Below are 22,983 nucleotides of genomic sequence, written 5' to 3'. Positions count from 1 at the left end.
TTGGACAACAGCATATTTTCATTTTTCATTGTTTTGCCCTCGAGTGTGTGTCTGTTGATATCTTATATGCTTTTATATAGAGTGATGTGGTTCTCAGTCGATTAACTGCGTCTAGCCGTGTCGGATATACACTCCAGAGTAAAAACAATGAAAAGAATATGCTGTTGTCATAGCCCTAGTGATCAGTCACTGGTAATGTCATGTAATTCGTAATAATCAGTTAAAGACAAAAGAAAATGCAAAAACTAAAAACGGTAAAACTTATGAAAAAAAATTATAAAAAGGAATTAAGTATGAAAGTAAAACAATTACATATAAAAAGAGAATGTGTGAAAAAAATAAAAGAAGCAAATAAAAATAATACACACATAAAAATAAAATACATGAATGAATCTAAAATATAATGCCAAGAAAGAAAAGAACAGGAATTTGTAAATTACAGAAAATAAAGCAAAATGAAAAAGGAAGAAAGAAAGAAAGAAAGGGGAAGAAAAACGTGAAACAAAAAGAAAGTTGCTACCTTGAAGAACAAAAGAATTGCTCTCAGACATGAAAGTCCTTCAAATTAAAAAAATGACTTTTACGGTTGATCGGAACTTTTCTTTGAGAAAAAAATGAATGCAAGTTTCTATTTTATATTTTAATGAAATCAAAGGAGAATACTAGAGTCTTCTTCAGATTCCATTTAACCAAGCAAAGATCACTCGTGATTCAGTCCGTATATAACAAGGGAATAAGCGAAGCGTGTATGACAATAAGAGCTCATTGGCAGCCACAGATTATGTTGTTTTACATGTGTCAAATATAATGATGGTAAACTGATGTAAGCAATGAAATTCCATGGTGGATCTTAAATAAGAACAGTACAGTTGAATGTAATAGTCAAAGAAGAAAACGCCCGCGTGTGTGCGTATTGTGCGGTTCTACAACTTACCTCTGGATGGGATCTGAGAGAGAGAGAAATTAAAGATGGCAGCCATGGATTTATAAGGTGTAGTCTTGTGGAATCTCACAAGATCTCATCTTCCACTACTCACGTAGGCAAATGGAATGTGGTCAGTTTTCAAATAAAATGCTTGTTGGCAGAGGTAGTTGGCAGAACACGTGCTGGAAGTTGAGAGAAAGTTTATTATTATTATTATTACTATTATTATTATTATTATTATTATTATTATTATTATTATTATTATTATTATTATTATTATTATTATTATTATAGAGGAAACTTAATGAAAGCAACAAATGCATGGCCAGTCAGTGATGATTATTATTATTATTATTATTATTATTATTATTATTATTATTATTATTATTATTATTACCGGCAAGTGAACTTAAAGAAAAAAAAACAAGTTAAATGATGTTTTTCAACGAGAGAAGAGAAAGTTGATCGTCAAATTGTTGCACCGAGCGCCATATTAGCCCTGTCCTCGTGAAAGCGACTGATATTGCGTCGCAAGACTTTTTTGAATGTTCGAGCTGAACCACATAGGACTACACTTGTAACTATGTGGACACTACAAATTTCTTTGTGTTTCATCTTAACTGGGGAAGGTCGGATCTTTGCACAACCTTATAAAATGAAAAGCAAAGAAAAATTAGCAAAAATAAGTGACAAATTCTTACGAAAATAATAAAAGAAATTAATAATGAAAAAGTAAGGCAATTAAAATAAAAGTAAAAAGAGAACAATTAATAAATTGAAGAAAACGTAAATAAAAAGAAAAAAATAATAAAAGAAATTAATAATGAAAAAGTAAGGAAATTAAAATAAAATTAAAAAGAGAACAATTAATAAATTGAAGAAAACGTAAATAAAAAGAAAAAAATAATAAAAGAAATTAATAATGAAAAAGTAAGGCAATTAAAATAAAAGTAAAAAGAGAACAATTAATAAATTGAAGAAAACGTAAATAAAAAGAAAAAAATAATAAAAGAAATTAATAATGAAAAAGTAAGGCAATTAAAATAAAAGTAAAAAGAGAACAATTAATAAATTGAAGAAAACGTAAATAAAAAGAAAAAAAATAATAAAAGAAATTAATAATGAAAAAATAAGGCAATTAAAATAAAAGTAAAAAGAGAACAATTAATAAATTGAAGAAAACGTAAATAAAAAGAAAAAAAATAATAAAAGAAATTAATAATGAAAAAGTAAGTCAATTAAAATAAAAGTAAAAAGAGAACAATTAATAAATTGAAGAAAACGTAAATAAAAAGAAAAAAAAATAATAAAAGAAATTAATAATGAAAAAATAAGGCAATTAAAATAAAAGTAAAAAGAGAACAATTAATAAATTGAAGAAAACGTAAATAAAAAGAAAAAAAATAATAAAAGAAATTAATAATGAAAAAATAAGGCAATTAAAATAAAAGTAAAAAGAGAACAATTAATAAATTGAAGAAAACGTAAATAAAAAGAAAAAAAAATAATAAAAGAAATTAATAATGAAAAAATAAGGCAATTAAAATAAAAGTAAAAAGAGAACAATTAATAAATTGAAGAAAACGTAAATAAAAAGAAAAAAATAATAAAAGAAATTAATAATGAAAAAGTAAGGCAATTAAAATAAAAGTAAAATAGAACAATTAATAAATTGAAGAAAACGTAAATAAAAAGAAAAAAATAATAAAAGAAATTAATAATGAAAAAGTAAGGCAATTAAAATAAAAGTAAAAAGAGAACAATTAATAAATTGAAGAAAACGTAAATAAAAAGAAAAAAAAATAATAAAAGAAATTAATAATGAAAAAATAAGGCAATTAAAATAAAAGTAAAAAGAGAACAATTAATAAATTGAAGAAAACGTAAATAAAAAGAAAAAAAATAATAAAAGAAATTAATAATGAAAAAGTAAGGCAATTAAAATAAAAGTAAAAAGAGAACAATTAATAAATTGAAGAAAACGTAAATAAAAAGAAAAAAATAATAAAAGAAATTAATAATGAAAAAATAAGGCAATTAAAATAAAAGTAAAAAGAGAACAATTAATAAATTGAAGAAAACGTAAATAAAAAGGAAAAAAATAATAAAAGAAATTAATAATGAAAAAGTAAGGCAATTAAAATAAAAGTAAAAAGAGAACAATTAATAAATTGAAGAAAACGTAAATAAAAAGAAAAAAATAATAAAAGAAATTAATAATGAAAAAGTAAGTCAATTAAAATAAAAGTAAAAAGAGAACAATTAATAAATTGAAGAAAACGTAAATAAAAAGAAAAAAAAAAGAATAAAAGAAAGAGATGGAGGACGGAAAGAACCAGGGTAATAAGAGGATGAAATCAAGCAGACCATAACTGAAAAAAATAAGAAAAGGGGATAGTGAAAAAAAGTAAAAAGAAAAATATAAGAATTGGTTTCTACTTTGAGAATTTGCCAAGCTATGTAATTTATTTTGGTTTAAATCACATTAACATCGGCGCTGCAAGTAGATTTGTTAGGTGACTGTACACCAGAAAAAATAATATTATTTCCTCCTTACGACAATCTGCAAAAGTAATTAAGATAACCACAGAAGTATAATCAATTACTTTTTATCCTAGGATTATAATTGTAGTTAAAAAGACCAATAGAGAATAAGCTTATCATATATATATATATATATATATATATATATATATATATATATATATATATATATATATATATATAATATTATATATAATGTATATAATATTGTATATACATATATATAATATATATACATATATTTATGTATATATATTACATATATGTTATATAAAATATCTATATATACATATATATATATATATAGAGAGAGAGAGAGAGAGAGAGACAGACAGAGAGAGAGAGAGAGAGAAACAGACAGACAGACAGGCAGGCAGAGAGTTACAGACATTCAAGAGAGAAAACTCATGATTTTAACGAGGTTATAAAGAGTGTTCAATAAAAGACGAGCAAGATATCTTTTTATTGAAAGAGACATCTAGATAGTCGCGACACCTGACATGCTAATGTTTCGGACAGATGGCTGATTAAAACCACAAGTTTTTGTCTTCCACAGAAGAAAGCCAGTTCTTAAATCACTTTGAGAATTGGTGTTCTTCTGTGAAAGGTAAACGTTTTTTTTTAAGTCGCCAGAGGTTGACTTGTGGTTTTAAACAACCATCTGTCCGAAACATGAGAATGTCCAATGTTGAGATCATGTAAATTTGTCTTTTTCAATAAATAAATAAATGAATAAATAAATATGTATATACATATATATATATATATATATATATATATATATATATATATATATATATATATGGTAAAGCTGGTAATTAGTAAAATGCTGAAGAGAGTGCTCAATACTATTGCAGAGCAAATATGTGTTTTATTTTTTATTACCGTTTTATCTGTTTGGTTACATATGTTTCAGATGTTGGACCATGTTTACGATCTAACAGCCTCGTCAGACCTTACAGAAAATTCTGAGTCATGGAGGTATTGTACTGGAAGATGTAAAAACAATTATATGAAAAGCCAATGTGTGCACTAACAAACGAACGCTAGTATTTGAAAATTAATTGCATCAAAACTAAAAGACAAATATAATACAGACAAGAATATCCTAGCTATATTCCTAACAACGATAATGGTTAAAAAGAAGGAAAAAAGTCTACAAATTACTATGCATACGTTGCTAGTAATATTTGCCAGACGAACTCGTAGTGCTGATGTATCATCGACATAAATACTCGGCTAGCAGCACAATTCAACGCCTTCACTGTAGAGATCGCTTATACCGGAGAACCTCCTACTCTGAAATTAGTTTCCTCCGAAATGCTAGACTTTACAATTTCATCTCTGTATCCTGCTCCGGGGCAGTACAAACAAACAAAGGATTAAATGTAATGTGAACATACATCTTGTTGCTCAACTTCCTACTGAGCATTTTTCTGTAATCATGGTCCCTAATTCATAATAGCTCTTACGTCTTAGCCTTGTTTGGAGTTAATAAGAATTTTCTTTTAATTTCAAAAAAGAAATTTAAGAAAGAAAATAGAATTGAAACACTGGTGCAAACATTATATTAAGAAAAATCCTGCAGTGCAGTAACCAATCCGCACAATCAAATGACCTTGACAAACCACAAATAAGTTTAAATAGAATCAAGGCAAAAAAATAGCTGGAGTATGTTAAAACAAACTCTGAGTAGATATATAAACAAACTCTTGAGTAGATATATAAAAATAGAAAATAATACTAACACCAGTTGGTACAAAGAAAAGTGGCTTTAAGAGTGTTGAGATGATTAAAAGACCTAGGAGGCATAACATCATCGAAACATTCAACTGAAGGATACGAAGAAAAATGCAATATTGAGGACAATTGTTTTCACTTACGTTCTAGAGAAAGCCCTGACGTTATCAGCGGGAACTCAGCTAAGCGATTGTGAGTTATAACAATGCAGAAAAGAATAGAGGAATATTGGAATTCAGGAAATATTTGTTGTCACTCATATATCAGGAAAAATCACTTACTTGTACGAGTGAGAAATCAATGATAACTGATGTAAGAACACCTAGTGAATAATAATAATAATAATAATAATAATAATAATAATAATAATAATAATAATAATAATAATAATAATAATAATAAAAGCACGAGGAACAATTACGAAAAAAATTGAAAAACAGTGGGAGAAATTGGAATCAGAGGAATGACTGAAAAAATACAATGAATAACAATAACGAAAACCGCTGAAATATTAAGGAAAACAATTGACTGTCAAGACTAATACACATGAGCCACACGCGCGAACCAGAGGAACTGCTGTAGAGACAAAAAATGAAGAAGCGTTATATGGAAGCAAGAACATATCTAAGTTCTCTATCCCTCCCCTCAAAAAAATTCTTCCCATCCCCTTCCATTACCCAATCACCGCCATCCCCCACAAAAGAATGATGCCAAATAGCCGAGAAGGGTCAAGGATGATGGAGGAATCGAGGAGAGAACACTGACCAGACCTCCTCTGTACGAGTGGGAAGAGAACTGGAACCTTGAGGAGGTTTATTGCCACTCAAATTCCAGTTGAAACCAATGGCCGTTGCTAGCGAGAGATTGATGGTGACCGGCTGTTGCGATAATGCACATTCATTTGTAAATGTCGGCAGAAGAAGTAGAGAGCACTGGAAAACTGGGGAGACTCGTTGTCACTCAGCTTCCAGAGAACATTACAGGCTGTTTTCAAGGAGAGATCCTTTATAATCTGTGTGAACGCTCCTTGTTGAGCCATAATAATATTTCGGGGCGGAGGGCATTAATGATGATGACGGACACACCCATATATAAACGAATAAAATAAACTAGAATTCTTGAATAGTAATATATTTTATGTTTATTCTAGAAAAATTCTACGAATAAGAAATACAGATCAATGCATAAAACAGGAAGACGAAATAAAATCAAATAGGTCAATGAGAAGAAAAAAGAGAATACCAGATAAAAATAATTAGATTTTAAATTGGACAGACTCTTGAAGTCAAATATATTTTGCTCATCATTTCTAGCTCACATTCTTTTTCTCTAAAACTCTCTCACTATACAGACAGAGTAAGAAAAAAGATAGAGAGAAAGAAAAATGACTAGCTATATGCATAAATGAAATAAAATATAAAAAATAAAGTCAAAATAAAATAAATATTACTTTAACATAAACTTAGAGATAAGAGTAAATAATTATATGATTGACATACGAACTTGCCAGTAAAATATACAATATTACGCGTTAGGAGAGGATCATTATGGTTAAATTTTAAGCCAAAATAATTACCCTTTACCTGATTACGAATGTTAATTAATTTGGTTATGTTCAAAATATATAGTACGCAAAGTAAAAACGCCGGCGGTAGACACGGTTTATCTAAATATGGAAATCAGTAAGCATTAAAAAAAAAACATTTGAAACCAATTCTTGTTTTATGAATAAACAATAAAAAGTAATACACTTTTCTATTTTATTTTTTACGTTTCTATAAATATTTTTTTAATATTTACAATATATTTATATGGAAATCTTTTATTTCAAGAACATAATTTAAACTTTCATAGTTTACATTTCTATAAAGAAATTTCTAAATACTTAAAATATGGAAGTAATATAAGTTTTCACAAATTTTATCACATAATTTTGTTATATGTCATAAAATATATCATAAAACAAAGACGCTACCTTAAAATGAATTATGAAACAGAAACTTTAACACATAAAAAATTTCCTGCATTATTTATGAAAAAATTACATTAATTTATTTTAAGAAACATTTTTATACAAATGTTTAAAATAAGTTTTTACTTATAAGACAAGGAGTTTTTCATCATTATTTATGACAACATTCTGTCATACAACTTGTGAAAAACACAAATATATTATTTCAAAAAGACACTATTTATAGAAATGTAAATAAGGAAAATTCTCATTAGTTTTTTTTCGTGTCAACAAAAATAGTAAAACAAAAAAAGTTATTTATTTTGTAAAAAAAATGAAAGTTTATTATTTTCATTGTTTCATGAAAGCATAATAAACTAAAATAAGTTTTTTAAATACATTATTTCCATGTGGTTTTGTGTTTTGTTTCATGTTTAGTGACTTCAATTCTATATTTAGGTAAATCGCGTCCATATCTGACGTTTAAACTTTGCGTACTGAATTTTTGGACATAACCATTAATTCATCCTATTTAGTGATGAAATTTTCCACTTTTGAAACCGATTAGTTTGTATTTCATACATAAGGATTTAGTAATAATTCAAAATATAAAGCCGATAACACAAGCAAAATATATATTCTATAAGGTTCTGATAGGTCTGAATTCATTTATCGTAGGTAAATCATGAACATTGAATTAATAAGAGTTCTGTTTAGTGCTAGTTAATTAAATAATACATATTTTGATAATATTATCAGGACAAGAATTTATCGTATTACATCAATTTAATGCGGACATTTACTCCCGAGAGAATAAGTATGTATAGCTGGCAGTTACGTGCGTTATGTGAGTAGTTTTAATTTCGTAAATTAAATTAAGAACGTTTGATCGACTAATTAATCTGATTAAGTGTAGGTGTTATTATTATTAATATATTTCAAATAGCATCTCCTAGTTTGTGAATGATATCCTGTTTTTAATTTTGAACCTAAATACAAAATTTTTTAAGCGTTGCTGGAATCTGATTATTTAGATATAATGTCTTAAATTAGGTCTCCTCTTAGTCTTTGAATTCAATTGTTTTAAGCAGGCTGTTTATATACTCAAGATTAAGTAAAACTTATTGTTATTTTGCTGATTTTGCGAAATTTAAAAATCCGATTTTCTTTAATAAATATTTTCCTTCACAATATCTTTTTTCCTAGTAAAAATCACCAAAATGTTTTCGAGAAACAATTATCTGTCGAGAATGAGTTGTTTAGTGAACTTCCGATATTCAAGGAAACACGTACAAGTAATACTACATATGCATATCATGAAAATGCTATGCGTGTGAAAAAATACATCTTTTGTTTTGGAATGGTACATAAGAAGAATATATATTCAAAAGCAAAATATGCATTCATTTTCCACACATAGCTTACACAAACACACACGCGAAAGCACACACATACACACAGACATATACATATATATATTATGGCAGAAGAGTTTAGTTTACTAGAAGTAAATCCAATGAACCAACATGTGTCTACCAAAAGGTGCTCAATGAGTAAACAGAGCAGATATATTAAATTTATTTATACAAACATTAATGGCTACATATGTGCATACATGTTTCTGTAATCACCAGTGCTGGGGAGATTACGTCTTTAAGCCACGAATAATCTTCGAAAACTGACATTTCAAAACACAAAAAAACATTTCCTTATTTCGTTTACAAAATTAGAAATCTTGTCACCTAATATATGTGTTTTTTGTGGGGGAGGATAAGTAAGGTTCTTGAATGATCCATTCCTCATAGGTTTTTATCTTTCCATATATTAACCTCTTATTTTTTATTCCCTTTTTATATCTCGTCTGTTTGTTTTTTCGTTATAACGTGCTTGAGAGACCAGACATCCTGTCTCGCCTGGCCGGTAGTTAAAAGAGCCTAGTTACTACCGGTGGTTACCCAGTGCGGTTAGGCCGGCATTTTCAGTTTACATACACATTCTATTCTAGAAGTAAAACACAAAGATATATATATATATATATATATATATATATATATATATATATATATATATATATATATATACTCAGGGGTGGACGTAAACGTTTGTTATATTCCAACGTATACATACGCACAGAAATATAAATTATAAGTATAAAAACAATATAAATATAAATGTAAAACTACCGACTTCTGAACGCATAACTACATGTACACAAATCCATACTCTGATACACCCGCGTAATATATATATAAATATATATATATATATATATATATATATATATATATATATATATATATATATATAGAGAGAGAGAGACAGACAGACAGACAGACAGACAGACAGAGACAGAGACAGATATAAACATACACATATATATACATATTGTATATATATACAGTTAAATACACATTCACACTAAACGTAAACGAACACACATATAATCAGAAAAACTTGAGATAACTAGGTTTAAGGACAGGGACAAACTATTAAATATTAAACAAGAAACTGCTATATCCTGCAAACATTTCAGAATACATGCAATTAAAGAAGTTATGAAAATCAAGACAACTACAATAGCAACTATCCCCCATCCAATCTTCCCCACCAAAAAAAGGAGGATGAGTGAGGTTATGATTATTATCCAACACAATTGGTTACATAAGTCTCTTAATATTTGATTTTCTCAAGCAGTTTTAATATTACTAATCTAAATGGATGCCTATATAATGGTATATCTGAACCAAACGGGTAATAAATAGTAATAAATAGCGAACCTCAAAATAATGTATGCATGTGCGTGTATGTATGTGTATGTGTATATGTTCTATATATATATATATATATATATATATATATATATATATATATATGTGTGTGTGTGTGTGTGTGTGTGTGTGTGTATCGTTATGTATATCTATATGTAAAACGCCATGGAATTAAAAAAAAGGTAAGTACTACAAACCTTTTTATTCTGTTTGTAAATGCTCTGGATTTTGTTGTTATATATTGTTATATATTGTTATATATCTATATAAACCTCAAGGAAGTAGTTGTTTGATCGGTGGATAGACCTATGAACTTTAATTTGCATTCACTATAAGTTTTATCTAATAAAATAAAAAAGTATAAATTGTGAAAAATAACAAGCAGTTGAGTGCGTGTAATATAAATATGCGTATAGGATGTTGCTAAGAAGAGGTGTGTTGAGAATGCGTTCATATCTATATCTATTTTAGATGTATCATGGATACGTGAGCGTGCATGGGTGTGTATCTATGTATGTATATGTATATATATATATATATATATATATATATATATATATATATATATATATATATAAGGTGACAAGATTTCTAATTTTTGTAAACGAAATAAGGAAATGCTTTTTTTTGTGTCTGGAAATGTCAGTTTTTTTTGTGTCTTGAAATGTCAGTTTTCGAAGATTATTTGTGTCCTGAAACGTAATCTCCTCAGCACGGGTGACACGGGTCATTACAGAAACATGTATGCACATATGTAGCCATCAATGTTTGTATAAATAAATTTAATATACCTGCCTTGTTTACTCATTGAGCACCTTTTGGTAGACGCTGTGACTTATGTCGACACTTTCTTTTTAGAACTGAATAAACTCTTACAAATAAATTAAACCACCAAAATATTATGCAGGTAGGTTTTATTGGCTGCGGAAATGCTTATTTGTTAAATATTTTTTTTTACCACTTTTACTTTCTGTGGAGTATTTTATTTAACTTTCCTTTTCTGACCGATTATCAAAACTTCAAAGATGTTATCTTTTTTTTCTTGTACCTGTTATGATGCTTGAATTGTTATGGTATTATTTAGAAAATCTATTCTTCATATGCAGAAGGGAGAGTGTTTTGTAATTATTCTGTACTTGCATCTAACAAATTAAAAAAGATAATGTAAAACTGGAATTTAATTTAATACTATTTGTGGAAGATTTTATTTCCTCCAACCCCCCAAGAAGAAGAGGAGGACTTGAACAACAAATGGAAACAGCCAGAACTACTTTTCCTCTCTTGACAGTAGATGCCCTAAAGATTAAAGTAAAAAAAAATGTGTTAGAAATTCTTGCAGTATATACCGAGAAGAAAAACTATGGCTAACTTGAAAGATACTGTCATCAGTAGAAAGCAGTTATCTACCGCTGATTTTGATCATTCTAAAAAGTTAATATGCAGTGAGAATCCTTAACTTCTAAAACTTCTGGTTTTACTTTATATTCTTATTAGAATAGGCCATTTTTCGATTTTTTTTAAAGCTCTAATGATTTAGACATGGCCAAGAAGTACGTAATAATGTTTTTCCCATTCAATGATTTTTTTAGTATCTCCCAGTACCTGCAGGTTATCGCCCCAAACCATCACTAATCAGCAGTAACTAAGTGCTGACAATCACAGACACTAGCTTTCTGGAAAACTAGCTGGAAAACAGTGCCTGACAATGGAAGCCGGATTATTTCATTTCGGCCGCGGTTGCCAGTTTCCGCTATTTTCCAGGTATGGCAGTGGCTACCACTACCACCACCAACAACAACAACTGTAGTTTAATATGTTTTCGAGGGGTGGAGCGGTCACGCTTCCACTGAGTAACACTGGTTAATTGGTCCTGCTGGTTATTTGTATCTGTCTAAACATGTTTTTAATCTTTATTTTTATTTCATTGTTTTATTAATTGTGTAAATGGTTTTCTCGTGGAAAGATGTGCCGACTCTGATTAATATTAGCAATGTTTCAACTAATGGCTATTGATGGCTAGTGTATGTGTGTGTTTGGTTTGATAATAAAATGATACAATATCCATGCAAAAATGACAAATAATTGTTTGGTTAAAGATATTTCCGGGCAGGATAGGGAGATGTTGATTCGTTTAGAAAATTCAATTGATATATGTGTTTCATATAATAAATATGAACGCACTGACCAAATAAATTGTTTAAAGATTTAATTACAGTCCGTTTATGATATGACTGCTAAGTAATAATGTAAACACACTGGCAGAGTTCAGCGTGGTCTTGATAATTGGTAAGATTTCTTCCTGCCCAAAAAAGGGAACGTCATTGCCATTGAGAACAAAAAGACAATGTCAGTGCAAAGAGAGTTGAACATTTGACTGCAGAAAGAAAGAATTAATTTTAAATTATTGTTCAATGTCATTTCGATTGATGATAAAGGGAATCATAAAAAACGGAGAATTAACCCGTTGACCCTGATCCACAATATACTATCGCCATGTGTTATCGGAGAAAACCGGAATTATGTCAGCTGGTCTCGTGCGTCACGTGGCACACGTTGATTGGACGATTGAGGGCGTAGGTCGCGCCCCTGCTCAACCACATTTTTAGAAAAATTAGCAGTACAGATCTGCTTTCCAGCCGTCAGTCCCGTTAGTCGGCAGAGAGTCAGAGTGACTTCCAGCAGTCAGTCCGAAGAGAGTCAATTGGCAAAGAGAGAGTTAGTTGAACCCCAAAACCGGCAGTTTCCTTCAGAATTCCATCAGAGTAACACCTCTTGGAATAAAAGAAAAACTGGACGAAGGAATAGCATGTGAGAATCAAAATGGCAAGCCATCTCCTCTCCAATATAAAAAAAAGTGCGAAGGAAATTAAGGTAGAGATAAAGAGCAATAGTGTCCATCACTAAAGTTCGTTGACGATAACGTTGGTACACACATTTTGTTTTTGTTTTTTTTTGTTTTTTGCTGTTTTTATTTCCCTCCAGTTATGACTTTGCTTTTAAATATATTTAAAAATACAAACCACCTTTTTTATGACAACGAATGTGGATTCTATTGCTTTGTTTTCTACCTTTACTCCTCTTGCTGTCAATGATATATTAGCCCGTTGAGTGAACCCATTGCATTTTCATGGCGAGGAGGTGTGGGAATCATTTAGAGCTTTTCTTTCCTCCTATATTTTTTACTTGAAACGTTGTATGGCTGGCTGTCCATTTGAGATCATGGTCCTGTCACTCAGAGTGGCAAACCAGGAAGAACAGCCAAATCAACCAGTTTTAGTTTCTTTGAAAACCAATATTGTCTTGTTACATGTAAAACGGAAAGAAAAAAGTCACCTATGAAAACGAGAACCTCCCAAATTAAAACCTTGAATAATTATCTACACTCAAATGTAAATTAAGATTAAGCCAACTTCACAAATTGATAAAAGTTCATTATTGGATTTTAATTATAAGGTGAAGCTCGGAGATTCCAACCCAATAGATAAAGCAAAAAATAAAAAAATTAAAAAAATAGACAAAGAAATAAAAATTTTTTTTAAATAAGTAAAAGCATTACCCCCCCCCCAAATAAACATACACACACAACGTCCACCATATCTTTATGTAGCTAGAATAAAAGTCTGCCAGCTTCTCACTTCCGATATGACCTTAATAGGGGAAGGTCGCTGTTTCCAAACTCTTAAGCTAAGGTTAAAAATGTTTCTATCTAACTTTTGAACGTAATTTGTGCTAATTACCGCTAACTGTTTTCTTATTACAGCTTTGACTTAAAAACTTGAAACTAAATTTTACCATCTTGTCTTGCTTTTTTTTTAATGGGAAGTAAATATTACATTAGATGTGTTATCCAGTAACTCCCGCTTTTCCGTTTTTGTCCCTCAGTCCTCATTCAAATGAGTTATTTTTCTGACAAAGGGTAAAGAAAAAGCTGTTTTAAAGGTCGGCAGTACTTGGTAAACAGTAGTCTGAGATGTCGGAAATTTTTCTGTCTCTATGTCTATCCTTGTAGCCATGTCACTAGTAAGGGTGCTGGAGTTAAACGTTTCGTCTGGGCTGACGTTATCCGCCTGATAGTCAGGGACCCGAATCTTGGATTAACCTCTAAGGAGGCTGTCCTATCAGCGGGTGCAAAGTACTGGGACTGCTGTATTGCCATTTGGTGAATGGGTTCTGGACCATGCAGTAGTCTCTGGTGGGGCCTCTCGATGCTATACTAGTGGGTAATTGTTACGGCTTTACCTTTTCATGTGCTACAAACAAATTTCCTGTCTTTTTCTCTCTTACTTTCCCTCTCTATCCTGCTCTAACCAAGTATGCCGACCTGTTCCACAAATCCCAAAACCTCAACATGAAACATCTCCAGAAAAACTCGAATAAACCTAGAACCCCATCTTCCAACGTAGAGCCCTACTACCATGTCTCCTTCCCCAACATCAGGGGTATACGTTCCAACCTTCCAGAGGTTGAAACCCAATTACAGGAGACGAAACCGGACATATTCTTTCTAAGCGAAACTGGAATAGGGTCGACCACTTCCCTAGATGAGTTAAAAATTAACGGATACTCTAACTTAACTTCTAAATCTGACCCCAAGTTCGCCATGGGCATTGAATATGTGCCTACATTAAAGATTGCCTACCATGTGCCAGGGATATCTCTAGAGAAGATCTTAATTTACCTTATATGTGCTTCCGGGTTGCACTTGCTTACACCACTGCATTTATATCTGCCTTCTATCGCCCCGATAACAGCGGAGTTACTATCTTTAAGAGTATATCTGAAAAAAATAGACCAGATCATGTCTGCACATCCCTCGGCTAACATCCACATCTGTGGTGACTTCAACGTCCATAACATGGAATGGCTGACCCACTCAAATAAGACGGATGATGAGGGGAGGTTCTGTCATGATTTTGCCATTGCTTATGACCTCACTCAGATTATTGGCGAGCCCACCCGTGTGCCCGATACTACGGGTCAATATGCAAGCCTCCCAGACCTTTTTCTCTCAACTTCCCCTGAGCTATGTTCATGTTCCGTTCTTTCAACTCTAAGATCCTCCGACCACTCCGTCGTATCAGTTAAGATAAAAATGAAATATAATAAGTCCCCAGACGTACCCTTCCACCGTACTGTATACCGATTCTCCATGGCTGACTGGGATAGGTTCCGTACATGTGTAGGATGTGTCCTCTATAGTATCAGACCTGACTGAATGGTTAATTGTAGGCATAGACCGATTCATACCATCCAAAAAATTCCAACAAAAACCTACCATCCAGCCATGGTTCTCTCCAGAATGTGCTGCTGCCATCGCCCACAGAAATCACTTTTTCCATAGCCACAAAGGTGATAGATGCACTGAGACTAAAGCTGCTTTCAGGAACGTCAGCAACCATTGTAAAAGAGTAATAAAAAATGGAAGAGATATATACCCAGTCTGTTAAACCCAAAATAGCTGATCACCGACTTGGTTCCCATGAGTTTTGGCATATAAAAAATCCTGAACGTTCTATCCATATAACAAATAGGATCCTGTGCGTTCTATCCCAACCATTATCATTGGACCAGACGTCATTTCGCCAGCATCAGACAAGGCCAAACTATTGTCCAAGAACTTTGCAGCTAATTCTACCATATGCGACGAAGGCCATCAACTCCCCATATTCCCTCCTATAACACAGAACACGCTAGGTAACATACAAATATATGTGCATGAGGTTGCCATGCTAATGAAGAACCTTGATTCCAGTAAAACAACTGGCCCCGACGGCATCCCAATTATAGTGTTAAGCAAGCTTCAACCAGAACTTGCTCCCATACTTACGAAACTGTTTAAGCGATGCCTTAAGCAGAAGTGCGTTCCAACACCCTGCAAAACCTCATCAGTATGCCCTGTATTTAAGAACTCAGGTGATAAGTCATCTTCCTCTCAGTACAGACCAATAAGTCTCCTGTGTGTCATGAGTAAGTTACTGGAATCCATATTAAATAGAGAAATAGTCAACCACCTCAGCAAAAATAACTTTCTTAGTGACATGCAATATGGTTTCCGTTCTGCAAGATCTACCGCAGAGTGGCTAACGGTTATATCTCATAGGATTAGTGAATCGCTTGACAAAGGATTCCTTTCTAGGGCAATTCCTCTTCGACAAGGTATGCCATAAGGGCCTACTTCACAACATTTCCAGCTACGGTATAACTGGAAATGTTCTCTCTATCATTAAATCATTTCTCTCTGATAGGCTCATAAAAGTAGTGGTTGATGGACAAAAATAAGGACAGCAAGAAAATTACTGATGAATTATAGATCAGGGTAAATAAACTTATAAATAATGAAGCTTATATCCTTCTAAAAAATCACAAACCTAGCTTCCACACAAAACCAACCACAAGATTGGTCAACCCAACTAGACCCGAAATCGGAAAAAAATAAGTAAAAGAATATTAGAGAAGATCAATCTGGAGTTAAAACAGAAATGCAAACTCAACCTATGCATAAACACAGCAGATCCAGTAAAATTGTTCAGTAACATTACATACTCTATTTCATATAAAAGGGTTACCGCACCACCGAGTCTAGAAGGCATCTTATTAAATTAAATTTATTAAATGAAGGTTTTTTATGTACTTTTATGGCTGTATATTAATGCGTTAGGGGTAAACAGGTATCTGTGTATGTGTATTTGTATAGATGTAGATGTATACGTGTGTGTATATGGATATCTATATATCTATGTATCTCACATTTATATTTGTATTTATATTTATATATATATGTGTGTGTGTGTGTGTGTGTCTATGCCTGTATGTGTGTATATATAAGTTTTATTGAAAGGTGTATCCTATTATTATCTACAGGTTTTAGTTTGCTAATTAACAGTTTTATTAGTATTAGTATAATAATAGAGATATTATATAATACGCAGGGGTGTATGACTGTTTATGTTAAGTATCTGTATAGTTGTAACTACTTGTATAGGTGTCTATGTAGATTATATGGGTGTGCGTTTATGTTTAGTATAAATGTGTATTTAACTGTATATATACTATGTATATATGTGTGTATGTTTATGTATATATATATATATGTGTGTGTGTGTGTGTGTGTGTACGCAGGTGTATCAAATGATGGATTTGTGTACATGTATTGATGCGTCCAGAAGTCGGTAGTCTTCTTGAATTTTATGTATATATATATGTGTGTGTTTGTGTATGTGTGTGTGTGTGTTTTACTTCTAGAATAGAATGTGTATGTAAACTGGAAATACCGGCCTAACCACACTGGGTAACCACCGGTAGTATCTAGGATCTTTTGACCACCGGCGAGGCGAGACAAAATGTCTTGCCTCTCAAGCACGTTATAACGCAAAAACAAAAACGAGATATAAAAGGGAATAAAACATAAGAGGTCAAGATATGGAAAGATAAAGACCTATGGGGAATGGATCGTTCAAGAACCTTACTTATCCTCCCCCACACAAAAAAAAACACATATATTAGGTGAAGAAGATTTCTAATTTTGTAAGCGAAATAAGGAAATGCTTTTTTTGTGTCTGGAAATGTCAGGGTTTTTTTTGTGTCTTGAAATGTCGGTTTTTTAAGATTATGCGTGGCCTGAAGACCTCATCTCTCCAGCACGGGTGACTACAGAAACATAGATGCACATATGTAGCCATCAATGTTTCTATGAATAAATTTATTATATATATATATATATATATATATATATATATATATATATATATATATATTGTAAGTTTTGAAGATACGCTACAAGTAATCTACTGCGAATCTTCCGCGTTTAACGCCCATAACGAAGCCTTCAGCTAAAATGCATAGAATTCGTGTTACCTGGTGTTTTTTTTATATTCACGTGTTTTTTTTTTAAGTTTCGGTAGCTTAACAATTAGATTCGTTATTTCCGCATGTGAGTTAGTTTATTTTGAAAATGCATATATATATATATATATATATATATATATATATATATACATGTATATATATACATTTTCATATATATATATGTCTATATATATATATATATATATTATAATAATTAGTAAATTACAACAAAGTAAAAAGAAGATAAATAACAAAAAAACATGCATTTCTTACCGAATTCACTTTTATCTTTTAAGAAAACCTCACTTCACGTGAAAACAGACAACAAATTCTAAAGAAAGAAAAATTGACAATTCAATAGCTACTCTCAGTCTATTTCTGTGCCGCTCTTTCATTTACTATCCCTTTGTTTCCCTAACTACGATTTTTATTATGAACATCTACGATGCCTTTTTTTTCATCAGAAAACGAAAGTTAAATTCATAAGTTTTTGTTTTATAATTGAAAATATAACTTTAGTAAATGTGTTTTTCTTGACATAAAATAATACATTTTTACTAAGATATTAAAAAATTTTCATGAGTAGCTTACAATATAGTCATTATTAAATACTGAAAATTTCATTGAACTTGGTTGATTTACTGAATTTTAGTGAAAATTAAAGTAAAGAGAGGGGCCAATATGTTATTAAATTTGGGGATCTCACGGTCTTAGGAGATACGTATACTCTACATCACCTATCGTCGTCTATTTTCGACGGGTTCCATGTAGTTCTGCTTTTCAGTATGATCCTATTGTTGTTCCATTTGCTTTTATGATAATTTTTTTGTGTTTTGTGACGAAGAACTCTTTCTAGACTAAGGCAATGTTAATTAGTATTTCTTAAAATTTGGGGTTCTGCCATTTGGGATAAGCTATAAGTTTGATTTTCAGAAATAAATGTTTGCATATTCGGATTAGTACTGCCATACAGAAACGCTGTTTTTCTGTATCATATATTTGTATATGATATTATTCGTCTGTCAATATCGACAAATAAGGATGGGCTAATTATCTCTGCATCAACAAGAAGGCGCAGGATAAAGAGCACATCCTTTATGTCGAATTAGATGTGCATAGATGCACACTGATCAATTAATTTGGTTGCAACACGGTTAAAATGGTGCTCCCACCAACCCCACGTTTTACGCTCTTTTGTTGTTTATTCAGAGGTCCCTACTTTTTCTCTTGGTATAATTCTAAGCCAACGAAACGCATAATACGCCCCTCCTTGCAAGTTTGAACTCGTTGAACATTACTTAGCAGGAATATCATTTTTCAATTAAGTTTCATCGTCATTTTTAAGAGGCGTACGAAGAGCTAATAATGAGTATGGAGTCAGATTCGCTAATTAGTTTGCTTTCATTGCGTAGCATAAGAGAGATCAGAAATTTAATTCTGTTGCTGTAATATTCGAACTGAAGAAATACATATAAGGTCATGGTAGCTCCGAGCGTGTTCCCGAAGAAACTACTACTTAAAAATAACTGTTCATGAACAATATAGTATATATAAAATTAAAAAAACCAAAATAGACAATAAAATAAAATACATAAAAAATAGACACAAAAATGTAAAATGGGTTAGTAAAAAAAGGTGAGAAAATAAAAGTGATAAGTAAATGAAATACATAAAGAAAATAGCCAAAAACTAAAAAGAGGTAAGAAAACTAAATAAGTAAGTAAATAAAATACATAAGAAAATAAACAGCTACATAAGATAGGTGAAAACTGGACAAGTAAATGAATTACGCAATGAAATAGATAAGTAAAGTCAAATCAACTTAATTCTGTTCGTATCAATCGACGATTTGTTCGACTTTCTTGTTCTCTGAAGTATGCTTCATTTCAGTCTCAGGCGAGCTATGCTTTTAGGCTTTATCTTCTTTTAAAGATTGGGTAAATTTATCCTTTATCTCCTGAAGCGCCGATAATAGGGAATGCTAACGACACTGCTGAAACATTTTGTAAGTCAGGGTGCGGTCTCTTAATGCACTGAGTTTTTAGCTTACGTCTGCGCTTGTGCCTAACCTCATTGATAGGAAAATCGAATAAGTAAAGAATATAGGTGAGGAAATAAAACAAATAAGTAAAGGAAATAAGTAAATAAAATGTATAATAAAGAAAATATATTGTAAGCGAAGAAAACCTTCATGAATATACTAAATTAGCAGAGAAAAGTATGCCCCCAAAATAGCTTTAGACTTGACTATTGAAAGACGGTCCACGTCGATGTCTCCTGTTAAAAATAAAACCAGCTAACACATAATTAATTTTAGTGATGATATTGAACGTTTAATGCGTTTCTTTAGTTGTAACACGCTCCAAGAACTTAGATATTTTGGAATTGTGATGTATCTAATTTTAATCAGATTACCACCCAACCACAAATATACATTTTTATCATTATATTTGTTGACAATCTAGAACCGAAACTATAAACTTATTAAAAAAAGCATTAATTTTATAACTACTTCGCCCTCTCTACTCGGCGTTAATTGGAGTCTTTTGGTTGATTCAAAATCACTCTACGAAATAAGATTCAAGTGTAATCTCGGACCGTTCGAATATGTCACTTATAGCGGATTTCATTTTGACATAAAATTATTTTTTTGAATAGCATGTTGTAATTTACAACGATAAAGACTGCGTGATAAAAGGTGAATAGATTACTTTAAAAAGTATTAATATTTAAATGTATGTGTATTTACAAAAACATTTAAAACCAAATTCAATTACATTCTATTCGATAGCTTAAATGCGTCCAAATTCCTTTGATTAAAATTATTAGCAAAACATTAATACTATAATTAAATCACACAAAAATAGTTGCCCTCTAGTACAATTAGCAGATTAAATAGAGTCTGATGATTATTTACGAGAAGGAAACACAAACTTTATGTAGTTTTCTATAGTGTATACTATATGTTTCTGTATTTACTGATTATTTTTTTTTAATTATGCTCCAAATAGAGGATAAATATAACCGTATTATTTTCGTTTACAGCTGTTTCCAGAAGATGTTTATTTCCAGTTATATATGCCACCTGTATATACTCTGTGGTAGAATGATATATTTGGTATATGAAGATTACTTTAATCTTAAAAAATACACGTACATATACGCAAAAGTTCATCACTATACATTGCAATATAAAACTGTTAAAGCTTTTTTCATAATAATTAAAATGTTTTTTCTAATTGATTTAAATTTGTAGATGAACATCCATATATATAATATTCTCTAATATATAAAAATGAATTTATTCAAACTAAAAATTGATGAACTGAAACATAGTTTAAAAAACATGAAACATTCAAAAGTGTATATAAAATAATAGCTCCAAGTTCACTAAAGATATATTTTGAAAGTTTAATCTCCTATTTGTTATTGGAATCTATTACCTTCTATTGTAATTTATAAAACAAATGTTATTTTGATTTTTGTTAATAACATGTACTGATTTTCTTCTTTTTTTTTAGCGTTGACATATAGTGGTTTATTAACCATCTACGGTTCTGAGAATGCACACGAACCAAGTAATTTTTTTTTATAAACACCGACGCTAGAAAGTGCAAGAACTGAACCTGGTATTAAAATGGATTATATGTAGTCGTAATCATAGCGATAATTTTCCATTGTTACTGCGGCAACTATCAGTTTCAGGCCTGTCTAGGAAATGCTGACTGCTATCAATCGCCCTTTAAGCTTTTGTCATTCAAGGGCAACTCGCAACTAACGTCCAGAATCAAAGCAGGCTTTTACTATTCTTCTGGAATGAAAAGAAATCACAATGAGTTTCTTATTGAGCTCTTTAGAATTCCCCTCTAAATGTTCTATTTGATAAATGTTGGGCGAGGAGCGGATATCTTGCAGAGAGAAACAAAACGGAAAATAGGAAGAAATAAAGAATTGAATAAGATGGAAATGAAATGACGAATAAGCCCGGAAAAGGAAAATGTAATGGCTGACCAATAGGAGAAGTCTATGTATAGAAAATTTAAAGACAACAAAACGTGAAGAAGAAAAAAGTAATTTATTGAAAGAAAGAAAAAAGAAAAGCCAGAAGGAAAATGCGTATCTACTTTATAATGAAGACTATTTTGTATTTACTTGCAGATATAAGAAATTAGTGAAAAAAAAAATAGCAAGTTAAACACCCTCGATTGTCTGAAAAACGAATTCATCAAGTAATACTTTACTATATTTCCATAATGAGGCGTTTTCTTTTTTATATAACAATATACAATATTTATATTCTATTTATTCTTTTAATTAAACTTTTTCGTTAGTGATTTTTTTCCTTTTGTATTTCTTTATTTAACATAACCGACGAAGACAATATTTTATATGAATGTAAATATTAGTGCGAACACTTGCGAAACATATTTTCTCTCATTTTTGATTATTAAAAAGAAAAGTTAAAAATATCAAAACGAGATGGAATGAAACGTTATTAAGAGAAGTGAAAAATAAACCTCAATATAACGAAAGAAAAAACCTGAAAATGAGACAGTGTATCAGCAAAAGAAAAAGACGTGCATTAAAAGAAGAGGAGAAGGACGAATCCAAACGAGAGAAAGAAAGAATATAATTAAAGAGATGAGAATTGAAAGAGAATCCAAACGAGAAAGTAATTGATTATGAAAGCGATTCGTTCAATGTCTTTCAATGTCAGGAGAGATTCTCTGCGAAATTGGATGGTTCGACGGACAATTTGTCTGACGGTTTTCAAGAGCTCAATCATAATTGCGACGTGCCTATTTATGCTCTGATAATTGTTCGCCTTTGGTGTTCCGCTGAGAAAAAAAAAGGAAGGGAGAAAAACGGTTTTATTACAAAGCTTTGTTGAGACAAGATGGTGAGTGACGATTTACAAGACGAAGATGATTCAATGATTTTTATCAACTATCGAGCCATTCACCTCAACATGAATGCGGAAAACGTTGGATCTGGGCCAAAACAGATTCAAGTCACCATCGTATTAGAATATCAGGGCTGTTATAGGCTCACATATACACGCTAACTTCGCCATTGGGTCAGTATTTTGACGATTTGAGTTTTACAAGTATCAACAATAAAACATCAACGTAGAAATAAGTGATGTATGAAAAGTTTTAAATAGTGTATATACACACACACGCATACACACACACGCATATATATATATG

The 22,983-nt window shown here is 30.9% G+C and overlaps 1 protein-coding gene across 1 annotated transcript in view; it reads right to left on the bottom strand.

Moving 5' to 3' along the window:
* Positions 1-1,393: 1,393 nt before the first annotated feature.
* The window catches only part of LOC145252317 (uncharacterized), a 174,737-nt gene continuing 153,147 nt past the window's right edge, over positions 1,394-22,983 (bottom strand). The window contains exon 3 of the mRNA XM_080111729.1: positions 1,394-1,572. Coding sequence (XP_079967855.1) covers positions 1,394-1,572 — 179 coding nt within the window. The remainder of the gene's footprint in view (positions 1,573-22,983) is intronic.

Source organism: Euprymna scolopes, chromosome 29 (genome assembly GCF_053919585.1).
Source record: "Euprymna scolopes isolate OS-2025 chromosome 29, ASM5391958v1, whole genome shotgun sequence".
In the NCBI taxonomy this organism is placed as follows: Eukaryota; Metazoa; Mollusca; class Cephalopoda; order Sepiida; family Sepiolidae; genus Euprymna; species Euprymna scolopes.
This window is presented reverse-complemented; position numbering and strand designations above follow the sequence as displayed.